Source organism: Pteropus alecto, unplaced genomic scaffold (genome assembly GCF_000325575.1).
Source record: "Pteropus alecto unplaced genomic scaffold, ASM32557v1 scaffold157, whole genome shotgun sequence".
In the NCBI taxonomy this organism is placed as follows: domain Eukaryota; kingdom Metazoa; phylum Chordata; class Mammalia; order Chiroptera; family Pteropodidae; genus Pteropus; species Pteropus alecto.
This window is the reverse complement of record NW_006440626.1, coordinates 3,353,162-3,369,638: the sequence shown is the minus strand read 5'-3', so window position 1 is coordinate 3,369,638 and position 16,477 is coordinate 3,353,162. Positions and strand designations below refer to the sequence as shown.

At 54.1% G+C, this 16,477-nt stretch overlaps 1 protein-coding gene across 3 annotated transcripts in view; it reads left to right on the top strand.

Moving 5' to 3' along the window:
- ZC3H7B (zinc finger CCCH-type containing 7B) overlaps positions 1 to 16,477 on the top strand; it is a 40,662-nt gene that overhangs the window by 845 nt on the left and 23,340 nt on the right. For all 3 annotated transcript variants that reach the window (XM_006917384.3, XM_006917383.3, XM_006917385.3), the window contains exons 2-5: positions 10,234 to 10,292; positions 12,884 to 12,917; positions 13,053 to 13,250; positions 14,272 to 14,430. In XM_006917384.3, the coding sequence (XP_006917446.2) occupies positions 10,234 to 10,292; positions 12,884 to 12,917; positions 13,053 to 13,250; positions 14,272 to 14,430 (450 nt within the window). The remainder of the gene's footprint in view (positions 1 to 10,233; positions 10,293 to 12,883; positions 12,918 to 13,052; positions 13,251 to 14,271; positions 14,431 to 16,477) is intronic.

Sequence of the window (16,477 nt, the reverse complement as noted above, 5' to 3'; positions counted from 1 at the left end):
GGGCGGCAGGAAAGGGGGGCGCGGTCTGGACGGGGGGGGGTCATTTCCGGTCGCGGGATCAGTCCCTGAGCTCCGAGGCCTGCGAGGGTCTGGTCGCGGGTCTCGGAGCTCAAGGAGGTTGCGGGGGATGGCTCCAGTGCTTTGGAGGGGGGCGTCCCCAGGAGATGGGTACCCGGGAGCTGCCGACACCGGCCCCTGACCCTCCTTTCGTCCTCGGCGGGCCTCAGGGACCCCCTCCGGGAGTGCTCCCACCCTTTACCCCTTTTCCTTTAAAATCCACCTGGCTTGGATGTTGATAAAGGTGCCTGGTTTGGGGGTCTTTCACAGAGACAAAGCAATTTCCCAGGGGGAAAAAGTCATGTAGAAACGATTCACTGATATGTAAACCCTGAGGGCTGCGGCGCCAACATGGCATTAGTGGGGAAGAGTATGGCTGGGGCGTGGGGTAGGGGGCTGGGCCCGGAGTTGGGGCTGGGGGCCCACAGCAGCTTTGTCAGGGATTTCGTTTCTTGGGGGTTGCTCACTGGGACTTTGGTTCCTAAGTACCACGAGGCTTTGAACCCCAGCTTCTTAACGTTTTCTTCAGCGCCTATAATTTATCAAGTCTGTGAAAATAGCAGAATGCAGATCCTTGAATTTTCACACAAATGCGATAATTATAGTACATTTAGCAAGTGTTGGACACAAAATTCCAGCGCAGTCTTCAGTTTTACTACCAAGACTCACCCTCCCGGCTCCATATACACGACCATTCCCACCCCGTCTTCTTTCTCCATTTTCATTTCCCATAAAATCGGACTGCGAGCTAGGAATGAGGCCAGGCCGAGGCACAGTGGAGCAGGTTTGAGGTGTGGGGTGTCTTCAACCGGGAAGGAGAAACCTGTGGAGGAGGGATGAAATCTGAGGATGGGAGAGATTTTATTGTCCCTGAGTTGGGAAAGATTTGTGTTCCACGGATGCTGTGGGTCCTAGGCTGTTGGCTTTTAGTTTAGGATGGGCAGTTCATGTGGGTTTTGGGGGATTTGAGGCTAAGAAGCTCTGTGAGATGAACTAGTCTCGTGAGTCTCAGGTATAGGAGAATTGAGGCATCAGTAGGTTTGGATTTGAGAATCTGAAAATAATAATCCTTGAAATAGAACTTTTAAATTTATAACAAAAGGGCTTTCACGTATGCTGGCTCATCTGTCCTCCATAGCAACCATGTCAGGTAGACATTTTTCAATCCTCATTTTCCAGATGAGCAACTTGAGGCTTTGAGAATTGAATATCTCCCTGGAAAGTCACATAGCAGAGCTAAGCTCCCACCTGGTTTTTTGACTCCAAATGTCACCCTTTCCCAGAGTCCTGGGCTACATTAGCCAAGTTACTTTTCAGGAGCCTCTTGTGACCGTGGTGAGATGCCACAGAGCAGGCTTAAGGTTGAGTTGTCCATTGACTCTGGCTGGAAAGAGAAGGTGGACTCTAGTGACCTGATGAGAGAGCAAGGAAATGCTCAATGCTGGGGCGAGTGCAGTGGGGGTGGAGAGAAGAGAGAGCTCTCAGGGGAACCTGGACAAGTTAGGGAAGCCTTCCTCCAGGAAGTGGAGATTGACCTTGAAAGAATGGGACGGCTTGGCCAGGGTGGAGAATTGGAAGGAATTCTGGGTTCACCGTGGTTGCCTCTGTGCTGGGAGGTTGACGTGCATTCTCTCTAATTCTTACAGTGGCTCTATGAGGGGCGGGTGTTATTTCCATTTCACAGTTGAAGAAACTGAGGAACACAGGATGTATGTAGCTGACCCAAGTTCACCCAGCTAGATTTGCACCCAGGCCCAGGGGACTGTTGAGTGTGTTGCCTTGGAATGGATGTCAGACTTGGACCACCTCCATCTCAGATAAGTAGACAAGAACAGGGACTAGAATGATCTGAACTGGCAAATGAAACAGGGATGGGGGCTTAAGCTAGAAGGTCAACAGGCTTTTCAAAGCCAGGGAGCTTTACTAAAATAGCCCTATAACCCGGGGCCTCGTGGTGGTGGCGGGGGCGGGTTAGGAGGGAGCCTGGCCCAGTGAAAGTACTCTCAGAGTTCTGGAAGCTGTGACTGGAGGAGGCAGAATGGTGTTGGAAGGATGCTGGGCCCTGAGCGTGGAGATCTAATCTCAGTTCCCTTCCTTACTGCTGGGTGCCTGGCTCAATACCTTGTAGATAGCCCTATAACCCGGGGCCTCGTGGTGGTGGCGGGGGCGGGTTAGGAGGGAGCCTGGCCCAGTGAAAGTACTCTCAGAGTTCTGGAAGCTGTGACTGGAGGAGGCAGAATGGTGTTGGAAGGATGCTGGGCCCTGAGCGTGGAGATCTAATCTCAGTTCCCTTCCTTACTGCTCGGTGCCTGGCTCAATACCTTGGACAGGAAAAAGATATGGATGACTAACCTGAGCTGCCCAGGGACAGGAACTGGGTCTGATTCACTCCATGTGCCCCAGGCCCCAGTGGAGGTGCCTAGAAGACATGTACAGCCATTGTGTTGTCAAAGTGAATTAGGCCCCACTGGAGAGGAGGGAGGTGTGCCCTTTGAACATTTGGAAGATGGCTTCAGAAAGGCCAGAGGGCATTCTAAGGAAATGCACTAAGAAGGACAAAGTCAGGGCTGTGTAAAGAAGGAACAGGAAGAGCCTTTGCTACAGCCACAGTATAGGTGGCAGGTGTGAGTTTGGGTTCAAGTCAGGCTCTGCCACCAAGGTCCCTTGGCTTCTCTGGGCCTGAGCTTTCCTTTCTGAAAACGAATCCTGAGATTCGATGATGTCTGATGGTAACCTGTGGGAGAAACCCAGTGCCCGGGAATGGGGACAGGAGACTCAGATGAGAGGAACTAGAGGTGTTTGTATTGTTTTAATAATTTAACAAACACTCATTCAGCAATTACCTAGTGGTCAGGCCCTGTTGTGCTTTTTCCTAAATTACCTTATTTAATCTTTATAACGGCCTATAAGCAGGCACTATAATTATCCCCATTTTACAGGCGAAGGAACTGGCACAGAGAGGTTAAGTGATATTGTGTAAGAGGCAGAGCTAGAGAACAGACCCAGGGAGTCTGGCTCTTGAGTGGGCCGCTGTGGGCTTAGGCATGACTGGGAGGGAGGAGAGGTAACTGATGGGGCTGGACTTTAGATGGCAGAAGGTAGAGGTGTCCTCCGAGGAAGTCAGGCTGCAGCCTGAAGCTGGAGCCTCAGCCTGGGTTGATGAAGTGACAGCTCTGTGTCAGCTCCCAGGAGCCTCCACAGAAGCCAGCTCCTTTCATCACATTTAATGACCCATAGAAAATGGGCTCGTTTTCCTTTCTCTGTCATCGCCAGCTACAGGGCTGCCTCCCCCTTCTTTATTTTCCTTGATCAGTCTGTGTCTTTGTGAACGTCCCGATGGCTTTTGCAGGTGCGTCAGCACCTTTTCTCCATCAGACTGTGAAGGGGCAGCAGCGTTTCAGATTCAGAACCCGTCTACAACCAGCTGCAGGTCAGCAACTCCTGAGCCCCACGTCGGAGGCTGAGACACTGGCTTGATGGTAACAGTGGCAATAGTGACAGCAGCCACCACATATATTTAATGCTGCCATGTGCCAGCATCATCCTGGCACTTCGTGTGCCTTCTCTTATTGAATCCCCTTAACAACTTGTTGAGTCAGGAATGATTATCAGTAGCCCCGTTTTGCAGATGAGGAGACTGAGGCTCCAAGATCACACACTGTGGTCGAGGACGGGGTCAGCGGAAGCCAGGGGCATTAGGCTCCCGAGCCCGAGGTCTTAGCCACCATGCAGGAAAGACGCCTTCAAGTTATTTCAGTCTCCATGAAGCTCTTTTCCTCTCTGTCTGGAATTCCTAATTATCTAACATTTGTATCACGCTTTGGCCCACAGTCTCTCATTAATCCCCATGACAGTCTTTCGAGGTAAGAGATGTCCCTGTTTTTCAGAGGAAGAACATTAAGGGATCACCCACCTTCCAGCTCTTCCTATCCTGTCCACACTGTGACTTGGAAAGGGAACAGCGTATTAGATTCCCTGAGACCAAGTGCTGGGTTTAGCCGTCGAGCGGCCGTTGAGCACTTCCTGTGAGGGCTGCAGGGGAGGTCAAGGCTGTGACCCTTGAATTTTCAGAGGTTCATCTGTGCTCATGTTCTCCACAGCATTCCATGTCATGCTCTGTCCATCTGCAGGCAGAGCAGGACAGGACAGGAAGTCCAAAGTCCTGAGTTTCATTCCCAGCCCCAGCACACGCTAGCTGTGTGATCTGGGACACCATCATTGCATCAGTCTTGGCCTCGGCCTCCTGTTCTGTGAAATGGTCTTGCTGATTCAGTCCCGTCTGCCTCAGGTTTGCTGCGTGTCTCAAACGAAGGAACTGTGAAAGCTACTACGACCACTTGGTGTCTTCCTAGAGCAAGGTTGTGGTTGCCATGAGCGTTTAATAACCTCCAGAACATTCCGGAATCATCTCCCCTGCTCACCTTGACCCAGGCCTGGACTGCTGCAGTAGTCTGCTAGCTAACCTTCCAGCTTCCCCCCTTATCACCCATCCTCAGTACAGCAGCTAAAGGGACCTCAAGATTTAAATGAGACCCCGTCACTCCTCTGCTGAAAACCTCCCAGTGGTTTCGTGACACACGCGGGACACTGCTGGTCCTCTAGTGTGGCCTACGCGTCACCCTCCGACCGGCCTCAGCCTGCGCATCGCACCTTGCTTCCTACTTGGCCCATCTTCACTCCAGCGTGACAGTCACGCTGGCCTTCTGTCTCTTCCTCGAACATTCCGAGCTCATTCCCACGTCAGGGCCATTTCCTTTGCTGCGCCCTGTGCCGAATGGACTCTCACCCGCCTTCCATGTGCCCATGGCTGGCTCCTTCTTTGGTCTCTTAAATGCCACCTCCTCCGAAGGGCCTTCTCTGAGCTCCCAGACCACCCCCCATTACTCCTGCCACATTTCCTATTTTTAGTTTCTTCCTCACTCTTATCTGTATCTTCACTTGACTCATGCATTTAACAGGGACCTGTTTGTCTTCTCACGCCTGGGACACAAGCTCCACAAGTGCAGGGACTTTGCTAACCTTGTTTCCCCAGCATCTGGCAGAATCCCTTGTACATGAAGGTGTTCTGTAGTTAATTGTCGAATAAATAATAGTAGCAGGATATTCCAGAACAGCCTTTGCCAAAAAAAAAAAAAAAAAGGGGCCTAGACAGAAACAAAAGAAATCCGTGTTGACCGAAAATTATTTATAGACTAATTTTGTGAGTTGTTGGGTGTTCTCTAAGAGCATCCAGCTTAGCAGAACAAATTTCGGACCATCTCGGGGTTGGGGTGGGGCACACTACGGAAATCTGCAAAATAATCTCGCAAGGTGGGTATCATTAGCTACATCTGGCAAATGATGAAACTGAGGCTCAGAGAGAGACCCCAAAAGCTAGCGTGGGACAGCGCTGGGCCCGGAGCCCAGGTCTGGCCGCCTGCACACCTCCTGGCTCCTTGCACCGGCCCATCCTGCCTCCCTGTCTTCAGGCAGAGAAGCAGGCAGAGCGGCCCCCAAAACTTGATGCCCAGGAGGTACAGTCACAGAGATGCCTGAGCTCCCGCGAGCCGGAGCGGCGGCTTCTCAGTGCTCAGAAGGAAGAAAACACTCCGTGATGTTAAGCGGTCACTCTGAGCTATGGAGCTCTGGGTGTTTTCTGTTTTGTCTTGTTATTCTTGCCCATAGTTCCCAAGGGTCATACGATGAGCTGCTTTTACTTTTCTATTTAAAAAAAAAAAGGTGGTTTAAACATCTCGCTTGAGCACCAGAGCTGGCCACTAGTGACAGGGTAGGACTGGCCCCCAGAGACAGAGATGCGGGTTTCGGTCCTTTCTGTGCAGTATGGCCTCCAGGTTGTTGGGAGCGTAAGACAAAATTATGAAAGTTGAAGCTCTGTAATGAGAACGCTGTGGGCGGAGGAGGATGGCCGCGGCTGCCGACTCTGTTTGGTGTATGGTGGAGCCGGGCGCTGGTAACATTCTCTGAACTTTGGTTTCTGTTCAGAGTGACCGTTAAAAGTCAACAAAGTGCAAGTTGCCAGGGCGTTTCATTGTGTTCCTTGACAGATGGTTCCCGCCGGAGCCTGGGGCGGTGCTGGAAACTCCAGCTTTCCCTCAGCCGCTGCGTTGCCTTGGGCAAGTCACAGACCTGCCAGGCCTTCCTATTTTTTTAACAAGGACTTTATTGTTTTCAGGCCTTGCTTTTCTTTAGAAAGTGGGGATAATAACACTTTCGAGATTATCGTGGGGATAGAAACATGACTCCTTAGAACGGAATGCACCGCAGACCCTTCCGGCAGCCTGGGGGAGCCTGGGGGAGCCTGGAGGAGCCTGGGGGAGCCGTCTCGGATGCTGTTTTTAAATACCTTGAACGTAAAATACACAGGATTACAGGGGAAACCAATTCTCTTGAACGGTAGCTGTGCTTTTGGTATCAGTGCACCAAAAACAAGCCCTACCAGTGGGTCTAATGCAACTACCATCATTTCAAAGTGGCGATGAACGCGAACACTGTTTTGCTATGTCCGCAGCAGCTGAAATGCGACCGGGAAAGCGGCGATTTCTGGCGCCGACACTGCTGAGCTGCATCGTCTGCGTTCATTCGCGATTGAAAGGAAGGCTAAATGTCAGTTAGCGGTCAGTGAAAAACACTCGTAAATGCTTTCCCATCCAAGTTCATGGGCCCCCGAATTCTCTCCGTGGGCCCCAGGTTCAAACCCCTGCCATAGAAGGTGGTTGAAACCCGGTAGGTGATCTCCAGGAATGAATGGGGACCTTTCCCCACCTGGGAGCAGAGGGGCCTCAGGGGACAGGCAGGGCACATGAGGGCTGTGGGGAAGGGATCAGTGCAGACCCGGAACACTGTCCATTGAGTTTGGGGACAGTAAAATCAAACCTTTCCTGGTCTCTGAGTAAGCCATTGGGGGCTGGTGAGTCAGAAGTGCCAGGAATCTTTGCAGATGACGTAACTTCAGGTAACGTTTGTGTCTGGCGGGTCTGCAGTCTACAGAGACTGCTGCTCTTTCATGAAACCTGGGGCAGGTGAGTGCCAGGTGTGCGATGAGGCTGGAGGCATTCTGTGGGAGTGGGGTGGGGAGGAGCCCCATTGGATTGGGAGGTAAGTGGGTGAGCTCCAGAGTCCAACTGCCCGGGTCCCAATGCCAGCTCCCTTACTAACTCTGGCAGGTTACTTCACCAACTTGTGCCTTGGTTTCCTCACCTGTAAAATGAGGGTGGTAATAGTACTTTCTTACGGGATGTTGTGAAGATTGAGTATTATATATAAAGCTCCTAGAACAGTAACTAATAGGAGAAAATGCTTAATAAACGAGGACTGAAATCAGCTTGTACACTGTTATTCTAGGATTCGTGAGGCTCCGCTTCCTCAGAATAGGTTCCTGAGCCCAGCTTCTCTGTGCTGGCCGGAGGTGAATCAGATGCAGCTTCTGCCTTCAAGGAGCTCATAGTTGAGGGAGAGATGGGACATAAGCACCTACCTTCAGTTAACTAGGATAAGTGCAGGGACTGTGTGTGCTGAGCTTGGGTGCTGCGCTAGAGTGGGGTTTGGGGAAGAGCAGGCTTCCTGAGAGAGGAGCCACCCCGCTGAGCTTTCCGGAAGCACCGGGCACTGACCAGTGGGGAGGAAGCAGGGGCGCGAAAGTTGTCCCACTCAGAGCGGGCAGCTTGAACGGGAAGCCGATGGTCTGACATTGCCAGAGAGTAACAGTCCAGGCTGGGCCTTGGGGCTGGAGGGGAGGCCATTCCCTGCGGGGCTCCGCGCCTGAGATGAGCAGCCTGGCATCTGTCCTCCTGGTAGTGGATGTCATGGAAGGTTTTGTTTACTTTACTCACAGGAAGTTGCAAAATACAGTACAGAGTTCCCTTCACTCAGCTTCCCCTGATGGTGACATGTCGTCATTGTATCTTGTCAAAACCAGAAAATTGGTATTGGTGCATTAGTAGACTACAGAGTTAATCCGGATTTCAGCTTTTTTAAACAAACAAACAAACAAACCTGCATTCATTTGCGTGTGTGCAGTCGTCATTGTATCTTGTCAAAACCAGAAAATTGGTTTTTAAACAAAAAAACAAACAAACCTGCATTCATTTGCGTGTGTGCGCATGCACACCCAGAAGGGTTTTGAGCAGGGGAGTGACACGTGTGTTAGACAGATATCCTTGACTGCATGGCACCAGACTGGAGGGGGCTCAATGAAGGCTGTTGGCAAGAGATGAGGAGGGCATCAGAGGTTGCCGTGGTTGTGGAGGTGGTGGGAGGAGCTGCAGAGAGGAGAAATATTTCGGGGGTAAAGGTGGAAAGAGTTGGAGACTGAGAACAGGATGGCAGTGGGAGCCATGACTAGAGTTGGGGATGAGAGGGGGCAGGTTTAGGGAGAAGCTGCTGAGTTAAGTTTGACACATGTTGAGTTGGAGGAGCACCCAACCAAGCTGGGGCTGGGCACCAGCGAGCACCGTCTGGACACGGCGGCATCCGAGCTGGGTCTTAAAGGATGACTAGGAGGTGGCCTAGGGTTAGGAAAGGCGGGGAGGTCATAAGCAGCCTGGGTGTTGGACGTCCAGATTGCACGGCTCCGAAGGTGAATCTGAAATATTGGGGAGGGGGTGAGCCTGGTGGGAGGGATGGATTTGTGAGTCATTGACATGACTCACGAGATCATGAAATGCAAGAGCTCATCTGGGGAGATGGTGTGGAGTGAGGAGAGCAGAAGCATTGTCCCTGAAATGGAAGCGCGGGCACGTTGGTCTTGAGACCTGGGCAGAGGAGGAGGACCCCCAAACAGATGGAGTGGGAACCATCAGAGAGGCGCGAGGACCCGGCAGGTGCCGCCAGAGTCCCAGAAAAGGCGAGTGAAAAACTGTCCCTCTACGGGATTCAGCACCCAGCAGGTCTCTGGTATGGGGGGAACCCTTGGCAAGCACCAGAGGTGGAGCGGGAGTGGGGTGGCCGTGAGCGGCGGAGTGGAGCGCAAGGCGAAGATGTGGAGACAGTGGAGACAGTCCTTTCACGAAACGTGACCAAGAAAGGGAGAGGAGAGGTCATGCGGGGGTCAGAAGGGGATTCGGGATCGGGGAGGGAATCGCTTTGGGGGTCAGGGAGACTTGAGCCCAATGACAGGCTGAGGGGTCGGGCGGTCGGGTCTGATTGTTTCACGGGCGACAGTAAGCGCGGTGGTGACGTGTGTGGGCTCTGGGGCGAGGCTGCCGGGGTTTGCATCCCAGCTCCGCCATGTACCAGCCGTGTGACCTTGGGCAAGTCTCTTAACTCTTCTGTGCCTCCCTTTCCTCTGCAAAACGGGAATGATAGCAGTCCCTCCCTCACAGGGTTGTGCGGGAGCTAAGGGTTACGGAAGGTATTACATGTAAAGCCATCGTGACAGCCCCTGGCACATGGTAACCACTCGGCAAACGTTAATGTCGTTACCTAATTATTAATGTCTCTCAGTGTCAGTTATTCTCATTTCCTTATTCAACATTTATTCATTCTTGTCTATATAAAGTCTGAGTTGGATTAGTTGATATTCATTCATCTATTTCTTTTACTACCATTTATGGAGATGGTGCATGTAGGGCTCAGTGGAGAGGCTGCCGGGGGCGTACAAGGAGGGTGGCCCCAGTTTAAATCCTGCCTCAGCTGCATGCCAGATCATGGTGGGGGCTCCCTGAGCCTCAGCTACTTCCCGGTACAATGGGGACAGAATGACACCTCCTTCACTGTGCTGTTGGGAGATTCAATAAGACCCTTATGGAGAGTACCTGGCACAGTACGTAGTGCTACATTAAGGTATAATCATTGGCACCATTCCACATTTCCTACGTCTCTTCTCCCCAGATTGAGTTTGATTGTAAAACAAGATTTTTCCCTTGAATCCGAGCGTGTCCTGTGCGGCACTGCAGCCCAAGCCATGTGTGGAAAATGGCAGGTGGCCTCCATGCAGCCCCTTGCCCATCGAGGGCACCCGTACGGACTCAGAGTTCCGTGGGACGTGGGCGTGAGGGCAGGAGCTGTGTGCCCTGGTTCAGACGGTCTTTGGAGACCCTGAGACAGGTCACCACCCTCAGTGACTCCCCTCTGCACCTGTGAAATGGGATGAGCGTGGACGTGAGAGAGAGTGCACAGTTGGGGAGCAGACGGCCAGTGGCCCCGGCTGACTGACCGATGCACGGTTCTCTTCCCCAGAGACTGATGGAGAGGCAGAGACGGAAGGCCGACATCGAGAAGGGGCTGCAGTTCATTCAGTGAGTATGCGCCAGGGCAGGCCGGGCCCTCTCCTGCCCTTTCTCTTGCTCCCTGAGCCTTTGCTGGTCAGGCTCCTGTGTGTGTTGGGCAGGGCAGAGGTGGGATGTGCTAGGAAGGGGCCGGCATGCAGGAATCCAGGGGGGTGGATCTGTGAACCCCGTGTGTGAGCCATGAACCCCACACGCACACACTCTGCCTGACCCTGGTTACCCTTCGGTCTTGTCTGGTGTATGATTTTATCCTCCCCGCCCATAGATGCTCGTTAGTTCTCTTGCTTGCCTGTGTGCATCTTGTCGTCAGTCCATCGTCCTTGCTCGGTGAACACGCCTTTCAGACTCTTTGCTGGGCCCTTCACGCCATCATCTTTTTAATCTTCACAACAGCCCAGCACAGTAGGTGGTCTTACCTGTACTCTGCAGACCTGAAGGCTGAGGTTCAGATAAGGAACGCATTCAAGGTCACACAGCTGTTACGTGATGGGATTCTCACCCCAGTCTGGCTGACTCCAAAACCACATTCCTTTCCTTTACATGCTCCCCAAAACCCACAGGCCATGTTTTTATTTATTTATTTATTTTTCTTGACACACGAAATATTTGTACTACCTTTTTCAAAAAAACCTTCCTTAAGTAGATCCTCACGGACCTGTTCAACACGACGTGAATGAAGTGTCAGCTTTGGGGCCCTTCCCTCGCACAGGTCCCTTCTGCTGTCCTGGAAGGCTCCCTAGCAAGTCCACGTTCTTTTCCTTAAATGGGACTCCCCGTAAAACTGGGACTTGCACCCGCATTCCCCCATGGAAATGCCCCAATTCGGTCGTCTCACTTAGACCTGTAAAAGGCGACCTGCCTCATCACCACACGCTGGGTCCCTTTTCACACATGGTGTCCGCATGGCTCTCACAGAACCCGTGTTCATGTTGAGACAATACACTCTCTCCTTCGTCAGCGGCCGCCGTTCCCGGCCCAGGCCTGGCGGGCAGAGCTGTGGCCCGCTATTCTCTCTTCATGGCGGCCTGTCTTCTTCCATTCGTGGACGCCCTCCGCTGGGGGAAGTGCTCAGAGTTTATTCAGAGGCCAGCCTGGTGAACAGGGTGAACCCTGAGAACACTGTCTTGCGAGAATTCTGGCTTCAGCCGAACTCACCGATCCTGTGGCGCTGGCCCCCTGAGCCTGTACCCTGCCTCCCCTGCTTCCCGGGCAGTCTCCGTGCCCGCGAAACGCAGGCGGTGCCCTGTGCCTGACAGGTCGTCGTGCTGGGGGTAAATGGTAGCTGTGTCCCCCTCCTCCTTTCCGCAGGGGAATTGTGAGCTTTAGCAATAGGACAGCCTCTGGGGACCCGTATGTTGGCCTCCTAAGGGACCGCTGCGCAGGAGAACACAGTAGGACCTGCTCCTTGTAAAATGACTGTTTTCCCACGTACAGGCTTTGTGTGCTTAGCAAACATTTAGTAGGCACCTCTGGGCACAGAGCACTGTCGGAGCCATAAAGTGATTTGGACAGGTGGGTCGGCGCTGGCTCGTGGAGGGCCTTAAACCCCAGGATGAGGTGACCTCTAGGGCAGGGCGTGACCTGGTGAAAAGGAGGCCGATGCTGGCAGGGAGAGGCTGGAGATGGGACATCAGTTAGGAGGACAGCGATGGCAGCCTGGGCTGGGGCAGAATGGGGAGGAGGGATGGGCCCCGGTCTCTGACGGTGGGGAGGCCAGCAAGAGTGTGGGATCAGGAGCCCTGCTGTCGCCATCGGGGACACCTCCTACCTGGCCTGTCCTCTCACCGCTTCTCACTCACTCTCCTGGGCAGCTCTTTCTGCCCAGGTGTTGGCGGCAGCTCTGGGCAGTGGAAGGAGCTCCGGCCCTGCACTGTGGCCCTGGCTCTAGTGCTGACTTGCTGTGTGATCTTGGGCAAGTCACTGCCCCTCTCTGAGTATCTGTTTTCCCCTCTGTGACATGAGGGACCAGGAGACAAACCCTGGCTTCCTTTCCAGCTCAGCCGTTCAGCCTGACAGATGTGCCTCAGTTCCGCTGGGCTGACACTTTCCTCAGCTGGCGTTTCTTTGGCCACAGGGGAGGATTGGATGCCCAAGACCCCATCTACTTCGTTGAGTCTGGCGTGAGGGGGCTTCAGGCTCTGAGTGCGTACTCGGCGCCTGGCATCAGTTGGGGCCATGTGTGTTTTGTGGGCAGGGACAGGAGGAGACCTGAAGTGAACCTTCGGTGCGGTCTGTGGGCCTGCAGTTGCAGGTTTGGTTTGGTTTGGCGAGGAGTGGTTATTCCCGGAGGACAGCTGACGAGCTGGAGCCGGGGCCGGGCCCCTCTCTCTTAGCACCTGCTCCAGAGAAAGCCGGGCTGCCAGGCCCTGGGTCAAACGCAAGGCTTTCCTTCATCAGAAATGGAAGGCCAGATGGTGTTGATTTAGGGAGAAAGGACTGCTGTCTGCCCCCTCACCCCAATCCACAAGGTGACATCTGAAGTCTGAGCTGGAGGTGTCCACTGCAAATATGACCTCTGGCCTGCAGCTCTGGCTCCTGGGCCTCCATGTGGCTGGCACCCCTGGGCTTACCCAGGCCTCACGTCCCTCTCTTCCTGCTAGGTCGACACTACCCCTAAAGCAAGAAGAATATGAGGTGAGTGTCAGCTGTCAGGCTGGGGGAAGGAGAAGGGCAGGGGTGTCCAGGAGAGGCAGGGATGGGGTCCCGGTGCTAGGGCCGGGGCTGGATGGAGAAGGCCCCCTGAGCTCCCTCTGCGCCCTGCCCCCACAGGCCTTTCTGCTCAAGCTGGTGCAGAACCTGTTTGCCGAGGGCAATGACCTGTTCCGGGAGAAGGACTCCAAGCAGGCCCTGGTGCAGTACATGGAGGGGCTGAACGTGGCCGACTACGCCGCCTCCGACCAGGTGTCCCTGCCCCAGGAGCTGCTGTGCAAGCTACATGTCAACAGGGCCGCCTGCTACTTCACCATGGTGAGCTTTGCACCCTGCCTTCCTCCCCCACCCCAGTCACCGCTTTGCCCAGATGCCTAGCCGAGCTAGGCCCACACCCTGAGGAGCCTCTGCAAGGCTGGGTCTTCCACGTCGTCCTATCTGAGTCTCACCGTCTATACCCTTGGCTGTCAACTCTGCTGTACAACCGATTCACCCTGAGAGCTTTTGAAGTACTAATACATGATAAAAGAATTTTTTTTAAGTAAGACTTGTGCCTAAGTCCTACCCCAGATAGATTCAGTTAGAATCTCGGGGTGGCCTGGCCGTTGGCAGGAGTCCGTGGGCAGTCAGGGTTGAGGACCGCTACTCTCATCAGGCGGCCTCTTGCCGCAAACCTCCAGCCTCCCTCGCTCCTTCCTCCTGGGCTCCTCCCCTCCCGTCACACCTCACTTTCTCCACACTTCCAGTCTCCTCTCCTCCTCAGGGCTCCGGCCCGCCCCTCTTCCCTGCCCTGCTCGCTCCTTGACTCAGTCACCCGCCAGATCCTGTGGGAGACTGTGCTGTGGGCTCTGTAGAGGCTCCGTAGAGGCTCCAGTGACACCTCTGCAGCCCACAGTGGATGTTCCGGATACGTGAGCCTACCAGATGCCGGCTCCCACCGTGTTCTGTACGCGGGCTGCCTTCACGATTTCGCTTCCTCTTGGAGGTGCCTATATCACTCTCAGTCCGTGGTGTCCTGAACTGAAGACAGCTATGAAATAGACGTGTCTGGGTGACCAGGCTCATCACTGTAGAATGTGAAGGCCCCTCCCCTTCAGTGACCTGCTGGGGTCCATTGGCAGCCCCTTTAGCTGGACACACAGATGCCCTTGACCAGAGTGTGAACGCCAGAGCTGTTTTCTGGAGCCCGGGAGCCCCCTCCCTGAGCCTGGTCCTCCCTCATCTTCCACCTCTGCAGGGAAGGGTGGCTGGTCTTCAGTGGGACGGGGTAGGGACAGGATGCCTGGGGGAGGGCGGGTAACAGGTGCTGACCACCAGGCCACCTGTTCCTCTCTGGCAGGGCCTGTATGAGAAGGCGCTGGAGGACAGCGAGAAGGCGCTGAGCCTGGACGGCGAGAACATCCGGGCGCTGTTCCGCAAGGCACGTGCCCTCAACGAGCTGGGGCGCCACAAGGAGGCGTATGAGTGCAGCAGCCGCTGCTCCCTCGCCCTGCCCCACGTGAGTGCGGCCCGCCCTGTCCACCTGTTCCTCTCTGGCAGGGCCTGTATGAGAAGGCGCTGGAGGACAGCGAGAAGGCGCTGAGCCTGGACGGCGAGAACATCCGGGCGCTGTTCCGCAAGGCACGTGCCCTCAACGAGCTGGGGCGCCACAAGGAGGCGTATGAGTGCAGCAGCCGCTGCTCCCTCGCCCTGCCCCACGTGAGTGCGGCCCTGCGTCCACGCGGGGGCGGGGTCAGGCTCCCGCCTCTGTGCCCGCCCACACTTGGGCCAAGCTACCACATCTTTCTGAATCTCGGCTTCCTCCTCTGTGACATGCAGTTGCAGATACTGACTTACCACTAAGCTCTCATTGTGTGCCAGGCATCGCTAAAGATACACTATGTGAACTCACCTGCAACAACCCTCTGAGGCAGCTACAATTACCCTTTTGAAGATGACAGAGGAAAGGAACTTTTCCCCACATCACAGCTAGGGGGCGACAGAGCTAAGATTTGAACCCAGGCGGTATGATTCTAGAACCCGCACAATCAGCCTCAACACTGAGTGCCAGGTTGCAGTGAGGACTAAGAGGGGTGCCACATGCATGGGGTCCTGATATCCAGGCTGTCATTTGGGGAAGAGATGATGGGACATGACAAATAGCTTGCTTAGGCCACTCACAGCTGGACGTACCCCCCAGCCCCACACGTATTCATCTGTTTAACAAGTATTTACTGAGTGCCCATGCAGTGATCTGTACCTTTCAGGGAGTCATAGTCTCCTCACTAGGAGGTAAATGGAAACAGTCTTGGGGGCTCGGCCCGGCTCCACCATAGACCTTGGACAAAGCACTTCCCTTCTCTGCACATGAGCTTCATATCTACGAAGTGCCCATCCTTCTTTACCCCTGAAATAATGAGTGTGAAAAGGCTTGGGGACAGGTAGTTGCTGCCCAGGGAGGGATGAGAGCCCTCGAGAGTGGTCAAGATCCCAGAGGACTCCCTGGAGGAGGTGGGGCTCAAGTAGGAACTCATGTGCACGATGATCAAGGACGCCGGTGCCAGAGAGTTGGCCTGGGTTTGGGTCCTAATCTTGGGATTGCCATCTACCAGCTGTGTGACCTTGGACACAAGGCTTAGCCTCTCTGAGCCTTGGTTTAGACCCTGTGAAGTGGGAGTGATAATATACTGTCACCATAGGGCTGACAAGGCAGGTGGCACGGTGGCCAGACACAGTGTTCAGAACACATTCACTGTTATTCTGCTTTTTATTATTCTTTCTTCCCCAACTCAGCTTAGTTCCCCATGAGAACCTTTCTTGTGATAATTGTCCTCGATCTGAACTGCGTTTTCTGGCATTCACGGCAGGTCCACGTCCTGCCGTCATGGCTCCCTACTCCGGGGAGGGCAGGCGGACTTACCCCACCGGACCACCCAGTGAGGGCTGGTGACTTGCTTGAGGAAAGTACCCAGACAAGGACTTCGGACCTAAGGGGGAGATTCCCCGGTTTTCCAGTCGTTGTGGGCAAATACCGAGCCCTGCTCTGTGCTGGGCACCGGGGCCATAGATGACCCAGGCCCTGGCGCTGGGCTCCAGGAGCTCGTCAGTGAGGTGGACAAGTGCACAGGATGTCCCACCATCCCTGTTGCCCTTTGCGACCCAGACCACAGTCCCCGTTTCTTTGTTTATTAATTGGTCTCTCCCACACGACTGGCGCCTCCACAAGACCTGGGCCCTGTGACGGTGGTGTTGCTGGCCCCTCGCTTGTGTCCGGCACATGGTACGAGTGCAGTAATATGGACTTGGAGCAAGGAAGGCATGCTGGGTGCTGTTACTGAGCTCTAACCGTGGGCCAGGCACATTCTAACATGTCCTCCTCCTTTGGGCCTGTGCATAATCCCTGACTCGCAGAGAATTATAAGATATTGTTTGATGAAAGAAGCAAGTTGAAGAAAAACAGGTATAATATGATCCCAGTTCTGTAAAAAAAAAAAAAGAAGGAAAACTCTCCGCAGAGCAAAACTAAACATCCGTTATAGGTCCAGATGCACGTCTTTAAATTCCTA